We start from the raw sequence: 18,285 nt of genomic DNA, 5'->3' as shown, positions 1-18,285 counted from the left end.
CTAAACGAGCAACAGTTATTGTAAAACTAACTGAAATAAACTAATAATTATGAAAAATAAGTATTCGTTTTCGTAATTAATAAACTCTCATCCCGTGGTGGAAAATCTGAACAGACTTTATAATAGACCCCTTAATCGCCAACGTCATTGTGACGTCACCGCTCTAGCTGGAGGCAAAACATGAGAACTCATAGCAGGCGGACTAAAAGTTTGAGGTTTTGACTTTAAAATGTGGTCTTCTTGTTTTTTTGGCTGCCAAAATATAAGTAACAGCACTTTTGGTTCAAAACTAAAGTTTTACCGGATCCCGGCAGACATTCCTTCACAGAAATAAAGAAGACAATTGTGGTTGAATGGACGGAAACGATCGCAAATAATGCTTGTGTTTGCAGTGCACACTTCATATCAGGTAAAATAATCTATGCATATGTATTGGTGTGTTGGTCTTATCTAGTACAAATCAGAAAGTTCCTGTTTTATAGGTGATGATAAGTCAACCGTCAGTGCACTAGCTACCTTAAATGTTAAACAAACATACAGCGGTAGATGTGTGTGCCATCCTTTGAATGATCTCTTAAAATAATCCCCATGCTATTCATAGTTAGCCCAGCGATAGGTTACATTAGACAATAAGCCTTGACAAAATTCCCCAAACCAGCCGAAAATACTTCATATGTAGGAAATATCCAAAACCTGGTTAAAATGTTTCCAATGAGAACAAGATACAAGAACTAGCTGTTACAGAGTTAATTTACAAAAATAGCTGTCACGAGTCAGTAACTTTACATATTTGGACAGTTCCGAACCTTCTTCTGCATCTATGTTTAATAAATCCCTCCTAAAATGCAGTGTTGCCAACTATTTTCAATGCAAAGTAGCTAAAGCTTGTGTCACAGGTCGGAGCGGACCACTAACGTCGTGAGTCACGCCCCTTCCTAATTTCCACCTCGAGGAGGTCCCAAGCACACCCCAATGACCAGACACGCGAGAAAGGATAAGTATAATTAAAACAAGCTTTATTTAAATTAATTAATAATGATTCAGGGAGGGGAAAGGGGAATCTAAAATAAAGTCTCATCTTTCCGCAGGAGGAAACTGGGCCTGAGGGAGCTGGACGTCAAGGGTAAGTGTCCACAGGGGGAGAGAGGGACGGAGTTCCTTCGCCCCTTCACAGAACTTCTATCAACTCCTGATGGGCCCTTGATCCTCTCTTATGGGTTTGTTTCCTCGTGGCGCCCTTCTCTTCTCCTGAAGGCAACAGAAACACACGATGAATAATGGGGAAGATGGAGAATGACTACCTGTTACTGTGTACATTGTTTTTCCTCAGGTCTGGCTTCGTGTGGCACCCAGACAACACCTCCACTCCAGTGGACTTCTCGGCGAAGGCCGTATACTACACAGAGGTTCCTGAGGGCACAGGTAAGTAGCGGAGGTACGTATAGTTCCACTGGATCCGCTGGGGGCCGGGTTGTCGTGTATGACGGGCAGGGATCTCCCCGAGCGACTAAACCTGTATACTGGACACACAAGGAGAGTTCAAGGTAAGTAGTCTTTGACTTGTGTACACAGAGGGGGCACTCCATGGAGGGACTGAATCTTTACACTGGACTTACAAGACTTATACAGGGCAATTCGCTTTTAACTCGTTCTTACAGGTAAGTAGTCGTTAGCGTCACTGAATCTTCGCTCTGGGCTTACAGAGCTTATGCAAGGTAAGTTAGCTTTTAGCTCGTTCTTACAGGCAGGTATTCAATTGAGTCACTGAATCTTCACTCTGGGCTTACAGGGCTTATACGAGGTAAGTTAGCTTTTAGCTCGTTCTTACAGGCAGGTATTCAATAGCGTCACTGAATCTTCACTCTTGGCTTACAGGGCTTATGCAAGATAAGTTAGCTTTTAGCTCGTTCTTACAAGCAGGTATTCAATTGAGTCACTAGCCGTTTTTGCACTATCGGGCCTGTGCGAGCCAGGGCTTCGAACGGGCCTCGCGGAGCCAATAGCCTCCGACCTCCTGCTGTGAGGCCAAAATCAGGACGCGTTTGCACTTTCAGGCCAATGGCGCCGCAGAGTCATCGTAATGCCCACCCAAAACCCGCCTTCTTGGACTGAACGTCACATAACCCTGCCCATTCCGGTGTGATGGGTAGAGAGATAAGCTGGGTTGCATGGTCACAAAGCAAACACGATGGAGAGAACTGAAGCTGTGGTTTGTCTGATTCTTTTGCGTTCTTTTTGGTGGAAGATGAGAGAGAGCAAATGCTAGATGAGTACACGGAGATTGAACGGCATTTACGCCAAAAATGTTTGTTGGCGGCAAGACGCGAAAGAGCAAGAAAGAGATGAGCTAGTGAGTTGCAGCGCAAAGAGAAACGCAGACAGATGATGTTGATGGTAAGAGTTTTGTTACAAAGTATTACCAAACACTATATTCATCACTACTATATTCAAGTCCCTTTGAGCCGAACTTGGTAACATATGCTCATCTTATTAACATAAAGGTAACGGACATAATGTGTATTTTACATAAATAAGCAAACTGAATTTGTGTTTTTGTCCGATGATACATTTGTACATCTGTCTTATATATAATCATACATAGACTAATATAACCCAGTTTCTAACATTTGCTAAATAGTTTTTTATGACTTACTCTACATTAATTCATGATACATAATGTTAAGAGCATTATCAATATTATCAATCACTCATATGTATTTCAATACAAAGATTTAAATGTTTACAAAGAAACTGTGATGCTACTGGTCTTTTACTGGGTGCATATAGAAGGTTGATTGTTTTTGTGTTTATACGATACACATTCAAATCAATATATTTTTAAAGAAGACGTGTGCAATGTTTTCTGTATTACTCTATAAATTCAAATATGTAACTGTAACATACTTATGAACAGTGTTGGGCAAGTTACTTCCAAAGTGTAATACATTATATATTACAAATTACTGTCATTTGAAAGTAATTAGTTACATTACAATATTACTGTCTCTGAACTGTAATGAGTTACACTACTTTTTGCATTACTTTTGAGTTGCTTTCATCAAAAGAACAGAAGTATGATTAGGCATTATAAAATGTTAAAATGTAGTTTGTTGCTGCTTATAAATCTAGAAGTTATGTGTTGGCCCTCGACCTTTGAATAGGCACAGTGAAGACTTATGGCAAAATACAGTAAAAATCACTGTCAGAATCATAAACATAGACAAATGATCTGGTAAACGTCTGGTAAATTATGGTACACATACCAAACACAATAGAGCTGGAGCCCACTATAATGCAACCTATATACTAATAACATGGTAAGACACGCAACCTCTTTTCATTTCTATTCTTTAATTCACTTTTAATTCAGATTCACAGCACAAACCTGGCATTCACTTGGTTGACACAACTTATCAAAAAGTGCTATTGGAGGATTAGGTCTCAAGGAATACAGCTCATTTCAGTACAATATAAGGATTACATGTAGACTAACATAAAACACACAGCCAAACAGAGGAACACTGCTTTTTGCCAAACTATGAATATAGGTTCCCATACAAAGGCTGGTAAAAACTTTAAACAGTGATGTTTAAATGTTCTATTTAGATAACCATGTTTAAGTCTTCACTATGTTATGTTGTAGTTTAGGTTGCTGTTTGTAATAAAACTGTAGATAGCATAGGAATAGCCTAGCAAATAGCAATCTATTATGTAAATGGACTGTAACCATAGCGACGTTAGCTTACCTTGTCATTGCTGGTGTGGTATGGATACTGGCAACATTTGTAAAAGTATCTTTACTTCTGAGGTTCAAGCAGCACAGGAGACCGATAGAAACTTGCTTTTACTTAGTGCTCTTATTCGCAAAATTATGCGTGTGCGCGCTACCGGACCTGATTGCGACCACTTTAGTCAATGCTTATAAAGCAGCGGACTTCCCAGATTCGGCTCTTTAAGAAACATGTCTATATTTGACGCGCACCGCGTCCAAAATCGCATTTCAAATACAAAGTTAAAGTAAAAATGAACATGTTGCATACAGCACGTGGAAACAGGCATACGCTGCGTCCCAAACCGCCTACTTCCATACTATATAGTAGGGAAAGAGTACGAGAAGTAGTGCTTTTCGCCCACTATATAGTCTGAAAGTATGCGGTTTGGGACGCAGCCACGCAGCTTTTTCATGTGTGGATGCTGGTCGCGCGCATTGGTCAAAAATAAAAAAAATAAAAATAACACGGTCTAATTTTGAAATGCATTGTTGTAACGCGCTCGTTACTAAGACTGTAACGAGTAAAATATTACCAAAATTGTATTAGTAATGCGTTATATTACTGCGTTACAGCAAAAACTAATATATTACTGTAATATATTATATTTTGTAATGCGTTACTCCCAACACTGCTTATGAACTTATTTTTCTATTTTTTTTCTTTAGATGGTACATCATTATTACACTAATGTGATGCGGACATCTGAGGTGTGGGTCCATCCTCGCAAAAGTGACTGGTGGGAGATAACTGCTCAGAGATGTAGCCTACAGATGACCAGTGGCTAGAGGACTTTAGAGTTTCAAGAGAAACATTTCGATACATCTGTACGACACTGAAACCAGTACTACAGCGACAAGATACATCATTTCGGCTATGCATACCTCTGGAGAAAGGTGTAGCCATTGCATTATATAAACTTGCATTGACTACAGAATACAGGACAGTTGCTAACCTGTTTGCTGTCAGTTGGACTTCTGTATGTCATATTGTGCACAACTTCAAAATTTGTCCAGGCACCTGACCCAACCAGATTGTCAGAGATGGCACAATATTTTGAGGAGCGGTTTGGGATTCATCAGTGTGTGGGAGCTATAGACGGTTCTCATATTCCTATACTTAAACCTCCACAGTTTCAATCCGATTTTCACATTAGAAACGGATGGCACTCCATAATTTTGCAAGCTGATGTGGATGGCAAAGGTATGTTCTGGGATTTGAATATTGGACAGCCAGGGAGGGAACATAATGCCAGCGTCCTCAAAAAGTCACACCTTTGGACTTGGGCCACAACCAGCAATGTTTTTTCGTCTAGAGTAAAAAACATATGTGGAACTGATGTTGGCTACTTCATTCTTGGTGACTCAGCATACCCCTTGCAGAAATGGTTATTAAAACCATACCACTGGCAGGCTTACAGATAGCAAAGAACTGTACAACATGAAAACAAGCCGTGCCCGTTGTGTTGTTGAACATGCTTTTGGGAGACTGAAAGGAAGATGGAGGTGTCTCAGCAAGAGAAATGATTGTGATGTAAATGCTGTTGTGAATATGGTGGAGACATGCTGTACACTGCATAACCTATGTGAAGTAAACATGGACAGATTTGTGCAAGAGTGGTGTGGTAACGTTACTGAGAACCATGCACGACAACCTTTTAATGTTGGCAATGAAAATACTGATGTAAGAAATGCTCTGCAAAACTTTTATTATTTTTAAATTTCCTGATGTACCCAGCAATAAACATCTATGTCTAGACCAAAATCTTCCTGTTTGTTGAATAGGAGTTTATTTTCATCTTTAAAAACAACACTCATCAGCAGCAACCACTTCCTAATGTACCCAGTAATAAACATCTTTGTATAGACCAAAAACGTCCTGCTTATAGAATAGGATTTTAGTTTTATCTTTAAAAACAACACTCATTAGCAGACAACACTTTCCTAATGCACCCAGTAATAAACAACTTTGTCTAGGCCAAAAACTTCCTGCTTATAGAATAGGAGTTTATTTTCATTTTTAAAAACAACACTCACCAGCAGACAACCATTTCCTAATGTACCCAGCAATAAACATCTTTGTCTAGACCAAAAACTTCCTGCTTATAGAATAGGATTTTAATTGTATATTTATAAACAACACTCATTAGCAGACAATCATGGGTATAGTGTGCCCATCAGTATGCAATGCTTACACGTACTCTTGCTTTAAAAAAATTTATAACTGTTTAATTTGCAGATCGTTCCATTTTTGAAACTGAATCTAGACAATAGCCTCTTTCACACAGTAATTCTGGTAAATTACCATGAATTTACCAGAATGAATTTACCAGTAAATACAAAAATGTGCTGTTCACACACGCAGTGGCGTTCCGTTATTTTACCAGTAAGACACCATTCACACATCAGTATCAAAATACCGGTAAATTCGTTGAGAAAGCGGAAGTACCTGTAGCACGTGGCAAGCTTAGTGTTGTATTTGTAAACAATCCACGTCGTTCATATCCACGGTCCGTATTTTGCTGTTTTCACGTCTGTGGTAAACAGTCGCGAAGTTGCTCATGACCAAACAACATTGAATGAGACGACGTCAAACCGAAAATGCGTTTTTAACAACACTACTGTTTGCACGTTAGGCTTCACAGAGGGCGTGCTAAGGACGTCGGCAATTCGGCGGTAAGCTGTTTTAAACAAGTTTGGTGAAGAAATGTGGACGTAAACTTCAGGTGTGCTCAACTTTCAAGCAGCATGTGTGTGGAAACGTCCGTAAACAGTGCGGGGGTAAACGCGTCATCTGTATTAAAACGCTATGATTGGCCCGAAGCTGTCAGCACGGTCTGACGTCGTCCGTTCTAAATGCCGGAAATCCTATAATTTTCGTTCACACATAGCGCTTACCGGTAAATTACTGGTAATCTTACAACCTGTCTTACTGGTAAATTGGGAGCACTGATTTACCGGAAAGGTTCTGTTCACACATGATCTGTTAACTGCAATTTACCAGTAAATTACCAGTAAAGACTGTATGTGTGAAAGGGACTAATGTATGTTGTACATGTGTATTCTATACTTATATTGTTACAGTTACAGTACTGTTATTGTTTGCGTTTGTAATGTTTATTTTTATCTATGATTTTTGCCTTTAACAGTTTTGATTTACTCTGCATTTGGCTAATGTGCTGGTATATTACAAATATGGGCACCTGTTTCTGTATGAACTCCCACTGTTTATAAAAGCACAACACATACACACACACAGTAAAAACAGATAAAAAGTACTCATTTATTTTCACATGAAATGTATTGTTTAGTGCAAGGAAAACTGACAAGATTCCATAAACAAAATCACAAACATAAGTTAGGTGCTTTACAAAGAGCCAAGTCAAAACAAAATATTTACATAAAAAAAGGTGTGCTTAAAAAATGAAGGTGCTTTGAAAAAATAAAAATAAGTAATTGCTAAAACAATGTCCAACTTCAGAAATATGTTGCTTTACTTAGCAAACGCCTCAGAGTCTTTCTGCCTTCGTGCCATCTTCTCTACGCATCTTTAATTCTTCGTTTGTACATTGGAGCCTCAGATCTCGCTCTTCCACCATGTGGCATTGGGACATGTCTTGCAAACTTTGGATAAATTTCCTGGAAGCTGTCATCGCTGCCTTACGCTTCTGAGACTCTGTTAAAATACAAACAAAACACAAACTTAGCAAAATCTGAAGGATATGTAACGTAGTAATTTATCACTACATTTACAAACAGTATGTTTAAGGTTTGACACACACACACACACACACACACACACACACACACACACACACACACACACACACACACACACACATTCTGGTTTCCATGTTTTGTGGGGACATTCCATAGACGTAATGCATTTTATACTGTACAAACTGTATATTCTATTCCCCTTACCTACCCCATTCCCTAACCCCAACCATCACAGAAACACTTCTACTACTTCACATTTTCAATAAACATCATTCTGTTTGATTTATAAGCTTGTTTCCTCATGGGGACATCAAAATGTCCCCACAAGGTCACAAAAATACTGGTATTCTTATCTTTGTGGGGGATAATTACCAGGTACGCACACACACACACACACACACACACACACACACACACACACACAATTACTTACATGTGTTTGTGTGTGTGTCAGATATTTAATAAAAGCAGTTTGTATAATATAGCACATTTCTGTATGGGCCAGGTATGTTAGCAAGTAAAATTTACCTGGTCTGGTCGGCTCTGGAATATGATGTGATCCTCCTCTGATTCCGGACACCTCCACTACAGCTTTGTTTCTCTCTATAACAAACAAAAAACGAGGAACATTATTATGTCTGCTATAGTAACAACCCAAAAACAGATTTTCGAGCAAACTAAATACCATACCAGGCGTGGACGTTTGCAGTGGTGGTGTTGACTGTCCAGACTCAACCTCCGAGTCAAAAAGGTCAATCTGGGAAGACAACTCTGTCGTATCTTTAAAAATAAACACATGTAACGTTGAGTTAACAGTACTTCTGTATGCAAGCTAAATACCATACCAGGCGTGGACGTTTGCAGTGGTGGTGTTGACTGTCCAGACTCAACCTCCGAGTCAAAAAGGTCAATCTGGGAAGACAACTCTGTCGTATCTTTAAAAATAAACACATGTAACGTTGAGTTAACAGTACTTCTGTATGCAAGCGTTCAGTACTTTGCAAACCAAAATAACTTACCGACTGTACTTTGCATCGAATTACGGGTCGTCTCTCCACTAACAGATGGCCGATGACCCAGAACTTCGTCCATTAAATCGAACCATGGAAAGGTTTTCCGCTGTGCACCGCTCCGTCTGTTGTGTATTTTAACAGCTTTATATTGCGCTTGCAGTTTTTTCAGTTTCTCCCATACCTGGCTCGTTGTGCGTTGGATGTTTATTTTTGCAAGTTCGGCGACGATATATTTCATTACATCCTCGTTTCTGCATACTCCGTCAAACTGGCGTTGCACATTATCTTCTGCCTATATAGTTAAAAGAGCTCTGGTGTGTTCAGCAGACCAGTACTGTCGGTTTTCCATAATTAAAATGTTACGATAGCGACATATGAAAGTGACCATCTTGCCACAGACGCTTAAATTGCCTGACTCAAACAAACTCCGCCTCTGACCTTAACCACGCCTTAAGCCCTACCTGGCCTTCTCTGGCCCATGGTATTCGGCGGGCCAGAAAAGCCAGGCCTTAAGCCCCAACGAAGCATCCGCGAAGCACGATCATGCCCCGGAAGTGACAATGCAAACGCGACAGGCCGTGGCAGGCACTGGCACGCCTGCTTGAGGCGCGATAGTGCAAACACGGCTACTGAATCTTCACTCTGGGCTTACAGGGCTTATGCAAGATAAGTTAGCTTTTAGCTCGTTCTTCAGGTAAGTATTCGATAGCGTCACTGAATCTTCACTCTGGGCTTACAGGGCTTATGCAAGGCAAGTTAGCTTTTAGCTCGTTCTTCAGGTAAGTATTCGATAGCGTCACTGAATCTTCACTCTGGGCTTACAGGGCTTATGCAAGATAAGTTAGCTTTTAGCTCGTTCTTCAGGTAAGTATTCGATAGCATCACTGGATCTTCACTCTGGGCTTACAGGGCTGAAGTGAGGTAAGTTAGCTTTCAGCTTGTTCTTCAGGTAAGTATTCGATAGCGTCACTGAATCTTCACTCTGGGCTTATGATACTGGTCCTAACAGATAGATAGGGAAAACCATACGTCACCTCTTGGCTTCGTTCAAGGGCGAGTTTACCAACTCCAAGCTGCTGCTTGTTGGGCCGAGTACGGCCGATGTCGTCATAGTGGACAAGTTCGGGTAGATTAGCTACACCTGGTCCGTGCTGCTGGCTGACACGCCCGCTTCCCTTCCTTCTACAGACAGGACAGAGATCTAGATAGTGGGGCGGACACCTAGACTCGCTCCACAATACAAAGAATGCACACAGCAGTCGGGTTCTCTTATAACAATTACCATGCTTCTCTCCAACAATATGGTTTTCCCCACAAACTTCCCACAGTACATTAACCGACGTTCACACTCTGCCTCCTTCAGGCTGAAACACGGGGGCTGGAGTTATAAGCGGGCAAGTATGGACTAAATGGCCACCGCCGCGGCAGCTCACGTATTCTCCAGCAGGGACCCTCTCGACCTGGAGGGCGAGTACAGACGGCAAGAGACACAGCACAACACTGCAAGACTTCAGGTGCACACACGTCAAAGACAGACTCACCAACTGCACAACACACACTTCAGTGACTTTATTAGGTCGGTACTCCACACCTGGTCGGGATCTTAGCTGGAGGGGACTTGAGGTCACTGGCACGGGCAGTGATCAAGCTGACGTTATAGCCACCGCAAGATAACATTTGTTTGCCCTACGGCACTTCGGCTCAACCATCCGTCTGCTCAGCTCACTCAAATACATTTATTTTTTGGTACAGTGATTTTTTTTATTCAAAGATCATTTTACATTTACACCCTGCCATAAATGTAAGTCATTGCGGGATCAGCCAGCTCCGGCTTCCTGCATGCACGATTATGCCGTCTGAACGCAGATAGATTAACCCAGTGTTTCTCAAACTTTTTCTGCATTTCCCCACTTTGGAGGTGGGGAAGGGTTTCAAGCCCCACCTGTCCCAATCGCCCCAACAAAATCGTAATCAGCTAGGCTTTAAGTTACCGTGTGACATTTTCTACAGTCTGATTTATTTAAGTTTTAAGCTAGGTTTATGTTTAAATGTGCCGGTTTGAGTGTATGGTCAATAAATAATTGAATTAATAGATTTTCTCCCATTTGTCACGCCCCACTTGTAATGTTCCTATTCCCCACCAGTGGGGCCCTCCCCACACTTTGAGAAACACTGGATTAACCACATCTCTTGCCCTGACTGTATGCAGCTGGGAGAGAACTGGTCTGCTGCATGAGGACTACCCCGCCTGTGAGTGCGGCAGTTGCTCGGTGAGAAGAGTTAACGACACGCGCTTTCACGTCAAAGTCTCCAAAAGTCTCCAACAATGCAAGAAAAATTCGCTAGATTTGTCGCTAGTCACTTTTAAAAAAATAAGTCGCCAAGGGGGTCTGAAAAGTCGCTAAATCTAGCGACAAAGTCGCCAAGTTGGCAACACTGCTAAAACGTCCTAGCTTACACTTGTCTGCATTGCGTCCCCGCCTCTTTTTGCCTCCAACTAATCCCCGCCCACCCGGAGACATTGCAATGTTTACAAACTTTTAAGAGTCTTTACTTGTAGATGGTGCTTTATGCATGTGAGGTTAGCTGAGGCTGACAGCAACCTCAGTTAACTAATAAATATGTCAGACAGTCTAGCTGCTGTTAGCTGCTAAACTATAATTACTAAAACTATAACTGAAACTAAATAAAATAAAAACTAAATAGAAATGTGTTTGCAAAATAAAAACTAAACTAAAACTAACAAAACCATTCATGAAACTAACTAAAACTAAACTTAAATTTAAAGCAAAATTGAAAACGATACTAAAATAAAAACTAATTTAAAAAACCAAAACTATAATAACCTTGGTTGGAATCTGACAAAGCATGACAGAACTACACCTGTTTACGCAAAGCAAAAACAATATCAATACGGTAGGCTATATGTTTTTCTTTTATTGTTTAATTTTGACATTGAGACAGAACGCTTTAAGATACTGTAGGCTAATGGAAGGGTTTAATATAATGTTACACAACAGATACTTTTCCTCAACAGTTAACCAAACATTCACTTCAGATATAACAGATTATAGGTCATACTTGCATGAATTCTGGTCAAAACAGATATTTTTAAAACTGTAATTTTGTGTTTGTGTGCATGCTCTTCAGATGTCTGTGTCAGACATCGGTTTTGATTCTTGTCACTCTTAATAACTCTTTTAACAATCAGGACCCAAACTTTATCTCTCTTAATAATTATTTTAACATCAAGGGCTGCTGTCTATTGTCTATAAGTTCTGAATGCTTTAAAAACGAAACCAAAAAGTGAAAGAAGATGCTTCTATGGATTTGGGACAGTACGCCTCTCAGGAAACGTGCAGATAAAGATAATTTTAGATGTTTAATGACCATTTAGAGCATTGGATTCGCTAGACGAGAGCTTAATGTTCTTATTTTTATGAAAAGCTCCGACTCATCTAGACGGCGCAGGTCACTTGCTGCATCTCAATTCATCCAGCTGTGGGTCAAACAGAAATTGCGTGTTGCGTTAATCGCGCGTTGATAAAATTAGTGCCGTTAAAATGAATTTGCGTTAATAATAATAATAATTATATATATATATATATATATATATATATATATATATATATATATATATATATATATATATATATATATATATATATATATATATATAAATTTAATTAAAGCAACATGGATGAAAAAGGAAAATATACTTCTCAATTGCACCGCAAATCCTTCATAAGAACATCTGAAAAACAAACTTTTGCAATTACAACAGGTAACACTTTTTAGGGTGCACAATCTCCACTTCCAACACTGCCAAAAAGACAATAAACACAATTCTGCACAAAACATGACAATATAAGTTAAAATATTGAGAATAATATACAAATAAAATACAGAATATTCTAAATAGCAAAAAAAATTTATCACACAAATGCAATTGGGGAAAAACACACCAGAGATTCCAGCCTTCCATATTTTTAGGGTACGAAGACCTGCGCAGTAACCCTGAACATGCAAAAAGGGTAGCCCCTCAGAGATAAACCCTGTTTTTAAGCCACCACTTGGTGTATGATTGATCTAACTTCATCTTATTCACTTGACATGAGCAGAAGATATTCGTGCCTGCATCGTCGTTGAGTTCCATATTATCCACATAATGTGATCATCTGCATTGGGACTAACATACTTTTCTTAGTGTTCACTGTCAACCCAAGATGCAAGCACACCATCTGTGCTGACTGGGTAAGTCTTAGCCAATTGTCAATATAAATTAGTATGCAAATGCCCTGAAGACGCAATGGTACCAGGGCAGCATTTACACATTCGGTATAGAGCTAGGCCGAAGGGAAGGCTGATATTGGAATGCCATGCCCCCAAGGGCAAACCTGAGATTCTCTGAGCAGGAAAAATCCATTGACACAAACCAGTCCTCGGATTTAATTTATTTGTGATATAATGTGAGTGACTGTCAACATCATGAACGATCATTTTCGTTGGTTCTGTATAGCCTTTGAGCAAAAGAGATTTCACTTCCTGCTCTAGAATTAGGGATGTAGCTGAAAGTTATTGTGCGTAACACCCTTTGAGATATGTTTGGAATGTTTTCCCATGCTGTCATAATTTTTACCAAGGGAACCTGATTCACTGTGCTCCTTACTACGAGAGGCAGCGTGTTCACAGTTAATACAGGAGGGCTCTGAGAGGTGTGATAACCCGTAAACCAAGTTCATCACACGTTTACTCATCAGTTCTACTTATTTGCGACCCTGAACTAATTTGTGCTGCTCTTAGTAGATTGCGTTGGTCATTATGAAAAGCTGTTGGAGCTGTTGCCCCATGTTACTTAATTTGCACATTTTTAGTAAATTACCTGCAGATATTACCACTCCCATCGGCGCATTTTTGGAATTGCGCTCATTGGCTAATTTGCCCTGTTTAGTAAATCTGTACACTACACCACCTCAGCGGACGCAGGTCTTGAACCACGAAAGACTGACGCACAGCCCGAGTGGCATTGTGGCTGAGATTGTTACTGAGTTATACCCACCAATTAACATTAGCCCTTCATTCATGACATAGACACTATAAAAACCATACAGAGACAACATAGTTGCATCCTTTTATGTTTTGCTAAATTTTTTTCACTTCTTCTTTTCTTCTTTCTAAATTATGCACCTGATGATTTTCCTGTCCATCTCTGTCACTCTGTAATCAACTGGGAGAGACCCAGAGGTGAACTCTCCCCTTCGCCTGCTTTCCCTGTCTCATACAGCTTCTGTGCGGGCCAGCTTCTTAGCAAGCAAGGGTGCCAATTTGCCAATTCCCCACACAATGAAATGATAGATAATAGAAAATCGCTTTCCAGCTTTGCAGAGGTTTTTTGTAACTGCACGTGCACGCCTCCCATTTTTCATGATTAAATGTAGCCTAAAGATTAACCCGGGTCTAAAATTGCTACTTCCTGTAGTGGCTCGTGTACATGGAGTGGAATATGTAATTTGCAGTACAATATAATGTCTTTCTTTCAAACTGTGCACACACTCAAAAACATACATTTTTAAAGTACACACATGCAAACCACACTCTGACATCAAATACCAACACACATAATTTTAGCTTAATCTTTAATTCTGTTTGCATGCAGTTCTAAATGTAAAACAATATTTGCTCCTTAGGCCAAACATTGAAAAATTGCATCATCAAAAGAAAGGCAGTACACATTAAAAAAAAATTGAAATTTCATATTTCTTATATTTTGAATTTTTGCCAACAGATAAAAGCATTTTATACAGAATTGATGATTTATGTTTAAATGGCAAAGTCTTTTGCATAACTCATTTAAAAAAAAAACATTTATGAAAGCAAAAATTTTAATAATATACACATGCAAAATGTATGCAGTTGCATTAACACAGCCAAAAATGAGAAAAAAATAGAAAAGGACAAAAATGTTCATGCCAGCGCATAAGGGTTAAATGTGTTTATCAATGCCTACAGTGTACAGTAAAGACTAGTTACTTTAATCAGAGCTCAATTTACCCCATAACCTGTCCCAGAATTCCTCATGCTTCTCAATGTCCATTGGCCAGTCCAGATAGGTCCTAGTTTTTACCTGCCTGGCCAACCTGTGATGGTAGGATAGCAAGCGAGAGGGGATTTTTTCTAAGAAGACCAGGATAAGAATGTCCCTCTGTTCTACCTGGAGCCGGTAGGTGCCCAGCTGCATCTCCAAAGTACACCAGGTGCTACGGAGGAAGTTACGGCTGACAAGACAAAGAGTTCGGCGGCTTGCATAGATGCTGTCTGTGATGTTTTCCAAAATGTCTTTCCCCAACTGAAAGTCCCGACCGTGTAAACAGAGACGTAAGAACGGAGGGCCACGCTGCTCCAAGTTGGGAAGAAGTTTTTCCATGACCCAGAGCTCATCCTTACTGCTGTAGGAAATAAAAACATCATAGCGGTACTGCCGTTTGGCATCCATACGCAACGCCTCTCTGAACCATCCGTTGGCAATGTAATAGAACGGCATTATGTATTTCCCTACAAACTGATATGACAACGCTACAAACATAAACAAATATAAAAAAGCAGAAGTTGAGGCGAAGAGCACAAAATCAATATCAAATGAACAGTTCTCATGTGTGTAATGAAAAAAGTTCAGATTGTCAACTCCATTATTAGTTAAACAATGAATTTTCTCCATGGTGGGTGCAACCACAGAAACCTGAACCTGCCTGTTATTCACCCATGAGATCAGCCAAGCAGTATCACAACTGCAGTACAATCGCAATTCCTTGAGTCTGATATATTTTAAACTAGTAAGCTGTTCAACAAAGGTTTGAAGAATTTTTACATCATTATATGGTTTAAAAAACATAGATGTCAGCGCCTTTAGGTCCTTTGTCAGACTTCCATCCAAAAAGAAAATTCTGCAGTTCCCCAAGATCAGGGTTTGTAGTTTTGTCAAGTTGTGAAACATTATTGGCACATTTGGCTGCTTTGACAAATCAATGTTTTCCAGCTTTAGGTTTTTTAAATGAACAAGCTGATTTATTACTGCTAAGTCACCAATGTTGTTTGAAAACTTTGATGTGAATTCCAGATTAACAACTGATTTAACATATTTCCCAATAAACTCCTTTCCACAGATGACATATTCTGCAGTTATTTGAAGTGTGACTACAGATGTCAAAAGTGGACTGTCACAATCCTCAACTGTCACATATTGACCTTTAATTTGGAGGTCAAGACTCTGATTCAGTGTTATATTACCAATGATCAACCGCATTGATCTCAAGCCTGAACTAATAGACACATGACTCAGATTATACGGGACGCTTCCAAATATATCAGATAAATGCAGCTTGACCTGTGACATGTTAGGTGAAAACTTTAAATCTCCCAGAAGAAGTGTGCGAAGGTTTATAAGATGTCCAAATGAATTTGATTTAATTTGAATGATAGGGTTTTCTTGAAGATTTAGGACCATCAGTTCATATAGACCACTGAATGTGTCCTGATAAATGTAAGATAACTTGTTGTCTAAGAGGTCTAACTCTTTCAGTTTGTCTAATCCACTGAAAGCTAAATCTTCTATGCTGGAAATATTACTTGAAGTTAATTCCAAATGCTCAAGATTTGTGAAACACATGAACTGGTAAGAAATGATTTTATTTATGTTATTTGAGTTTAGACGCATAATAGACAGCTGTTCGACTAACTGTGGATTGGACAAACAAAGAGATTGAAAATCATTTGATCTGAGCACATGTTCACTTACATCAAATGTTGAGAGATTGCTGAAAAACTGAAAGATCAAATTTACATCTAAAGATACAATTTTATAAATATATGTTAGTACATGGAGATAAATGTCTACAATATTCTTACAGTCTTTAGTGATATTGGTAGACATAGCTGGCAAGTTAATAGTCTGGTAATAAACATCTATAAATTTAATAGAATATAACTTTGCTGCGTAACACAACTCATCAATGTTAAGTACATCCACAGAAAAATGCAAGCTATTGATTTTATTTACTCCAGTCATAGAAAGATCTCTGAGAAAATCTGATCTGAAACCATAATCCAGATCAGAAAAATTTCCAAAAATGTTCAAAGCCCCTTCATCTATGTGCTCTATTGATCCTAAACTCAAACGGACGTCTTCAATATTGTATACAGTAGATATGTAACTGTTAGAGATGTTGTAAATGGAGCAGTTAGGTAACCGAAGACTATTTAAATATGCATCATCAAGAGAAAACACTTTTAGTGATTTTAAATTTCCCATTCGACACAGAATCTCAGACAGATCTTTTAAACACACATTGACTATGCTTAATATCTCTAACTGAGGAATTGTATCAAAAACATTTGTTGACATTAATGACAAATTATATTGTGTAAGAGACAATGTTTTAAGTGAAGGAAGACCACCGAAATCAACAGCTGTTTCACAACAGCTTGCTCTAAAGGTGGTAGACAACTTCAATGACTTTAAATTAAACAATCCAATAAAAGCTTCTGGAGAGATCTTGAAAAAACATCCAACAATTTTAAGGTATTCCAGAGAAGAGAACCATGAAAATGAGCCTGGAGCCAAGACACCAATATACTTCATATCACGATCCATTTCAATGCAGAGGTTCTGTAAATTTGATGGAAGTCTGTGGAGATCCTTTTTAATATCAGTGACTAGACTGCAGGATGCACTGTTTGGTTTTTCAGTACATGATGGGTCAACAGGAAATTCTGCCACATTGTAGTACAAAATACATTTCCCAGCAGACCAAGAAAATACACATGAAGTCCTTAGGAACAATAGGAACAATGTGAACAGATAAATCATTTTTAATTCCTGGATGATTTTTCTCCAACTCAAGTTTAATCTTCTGTTGTTATTCTGTTGTCTCATCTCAGTGTCACTTCGTTTCTGGAGTTGAAAGTAAGAATAGATATATTTACATAAAAAGTAACTTCCTTTATTTGTGACAAGACAGCACAGATGTGAGTTTTTTCTCAGTTGCCTTGTTTGTCTTAAACAAAATGTTAACCCTCTGCGGTCTGAGGGGGTTTTGGGGCTCTGGGGAAGTTTTGACCTGCCCTGATATTTGTGCTTTTTCAGTTGCTTAAAAACATAATAATGACAAAAGTATCAACACATTGTATGCAGCACAAACTGGGCTACCATAATGTGTGAGCAACATTTACGTACATGTTTTTTTAAGAGAATAATGTTTATTCGTAGTTATTAAAAAAGATTAATTAAAATATGAGCACAAAACCAATACTAAACATGCTTTCACAGGACTTTTGAGATTTGGATTTTGTAGTCTAGAGTGTTATAGTTCATGTATGATGTAAAAATTTAGCTTGTCTACTCATTCATATAAACAATAGATTGATTTAGGGGTGGTTTCCCGGACAGGGATTAGACTAGTCCTAGACTAAAATAAATGTAAGAGCTGTCCAAACTGAAAACATCTTGCACTGACATATCTTAAAATACATCAGTGCCCTTTGTTTTGCCTCAAAATGCACACAAGTAATGTTTTTAGTAAGGCATGTCTGTTAAAACTAGTTATATTTCCTAATTAAATTGAGACCTAGTCCTGGTTTAAGCTAATCCCTGTCTGGGAAACCGCCCCATAAAGTTTTAAAGATACTTTTAGCCTAGAAATGCCATATGCGAGAAGGCGTGAATGCTTCTGAATCTGTTATTGACAAAATACTATGGTAATACTACAAACACTATAGTTGTTACAGATT

The 18,285-nt window shown here is 39.0% G+C and overlaps 1 protein-coding gene and 1 long non-coding RNA gene across 2 annotated transcripts; both read right to left on the bottom strand.

Moving 5' to 3' along the window:
• Nucleotides 1–6,221: 6,221 nt before the first annotated feature.
• LOC141363835 (uncharacterized) lies at nucleotides 6,222–10,176 on the bottom strand. Its single transcript, XR_012369414.1, has 4 exons — nucleotides 8,509–10,176; nucleotides 8,180–8,424; nucleotides 8,018–8,092; nucleotides 6,222–7,445 (listed from the first exon to the last, which is right to left on the bottom strand). It is a non-coding gene; the product is annotated as an uncharacterized lncRNA (long non-coding RNA).
• A 3,886-nt stretch (nucleotides 10,177–14,062) lies between these two features.
• On the bottom strand, nucleotides 14,063–17,553 carry LOC129413361 (uncharacterized). Its single transcript, XM_055167085.2, has one exon. The coding sequence runs from the start codon at nucleotides 17,429–17,431 to the stop codon at nucleotides 14,534–14,536; it is 2,898 nt and encodes a 965-aa protein (XP_055023060.2). The 5' UTR covers nucleotides 17,432–17,553; the 3' UTR covers nucleotides 14,063–14,533.
• Nucleotides 17,554–18,285: the final 732 nt, after the last annotated feature.

This window comes from Misgurnus anguillicaudatus, chromosome 5 (genome assembly GCF_027580225.2).
Source record: "Misgurnus anguillicaudatus chromosome 5, ASM2758022v2, whole genome shotgun sequence".
Lineage (NCBI taxonomy): Eukaryota > Metazoa > Chordata > Actinopteri > Cypriniformes > Cobitidae > Misgurnus > Misgurnus anguillicaudatus.
The sequence above is the reverse complement of the archived record's forward strand: the minus strand, read 5'-3'. Positions and strand labels throughout refer to the sequence as shown.

Bases quoted from the DNA above. Each gene is read 5' to 3' on its own strand.
- LOC129413361 (XM_055167085.2), bottom strand. From the start codon at position 17,431: ATGAGACAACAGAATAACAACAGAAGATTAAACTTGAGTTGGAGAAAA.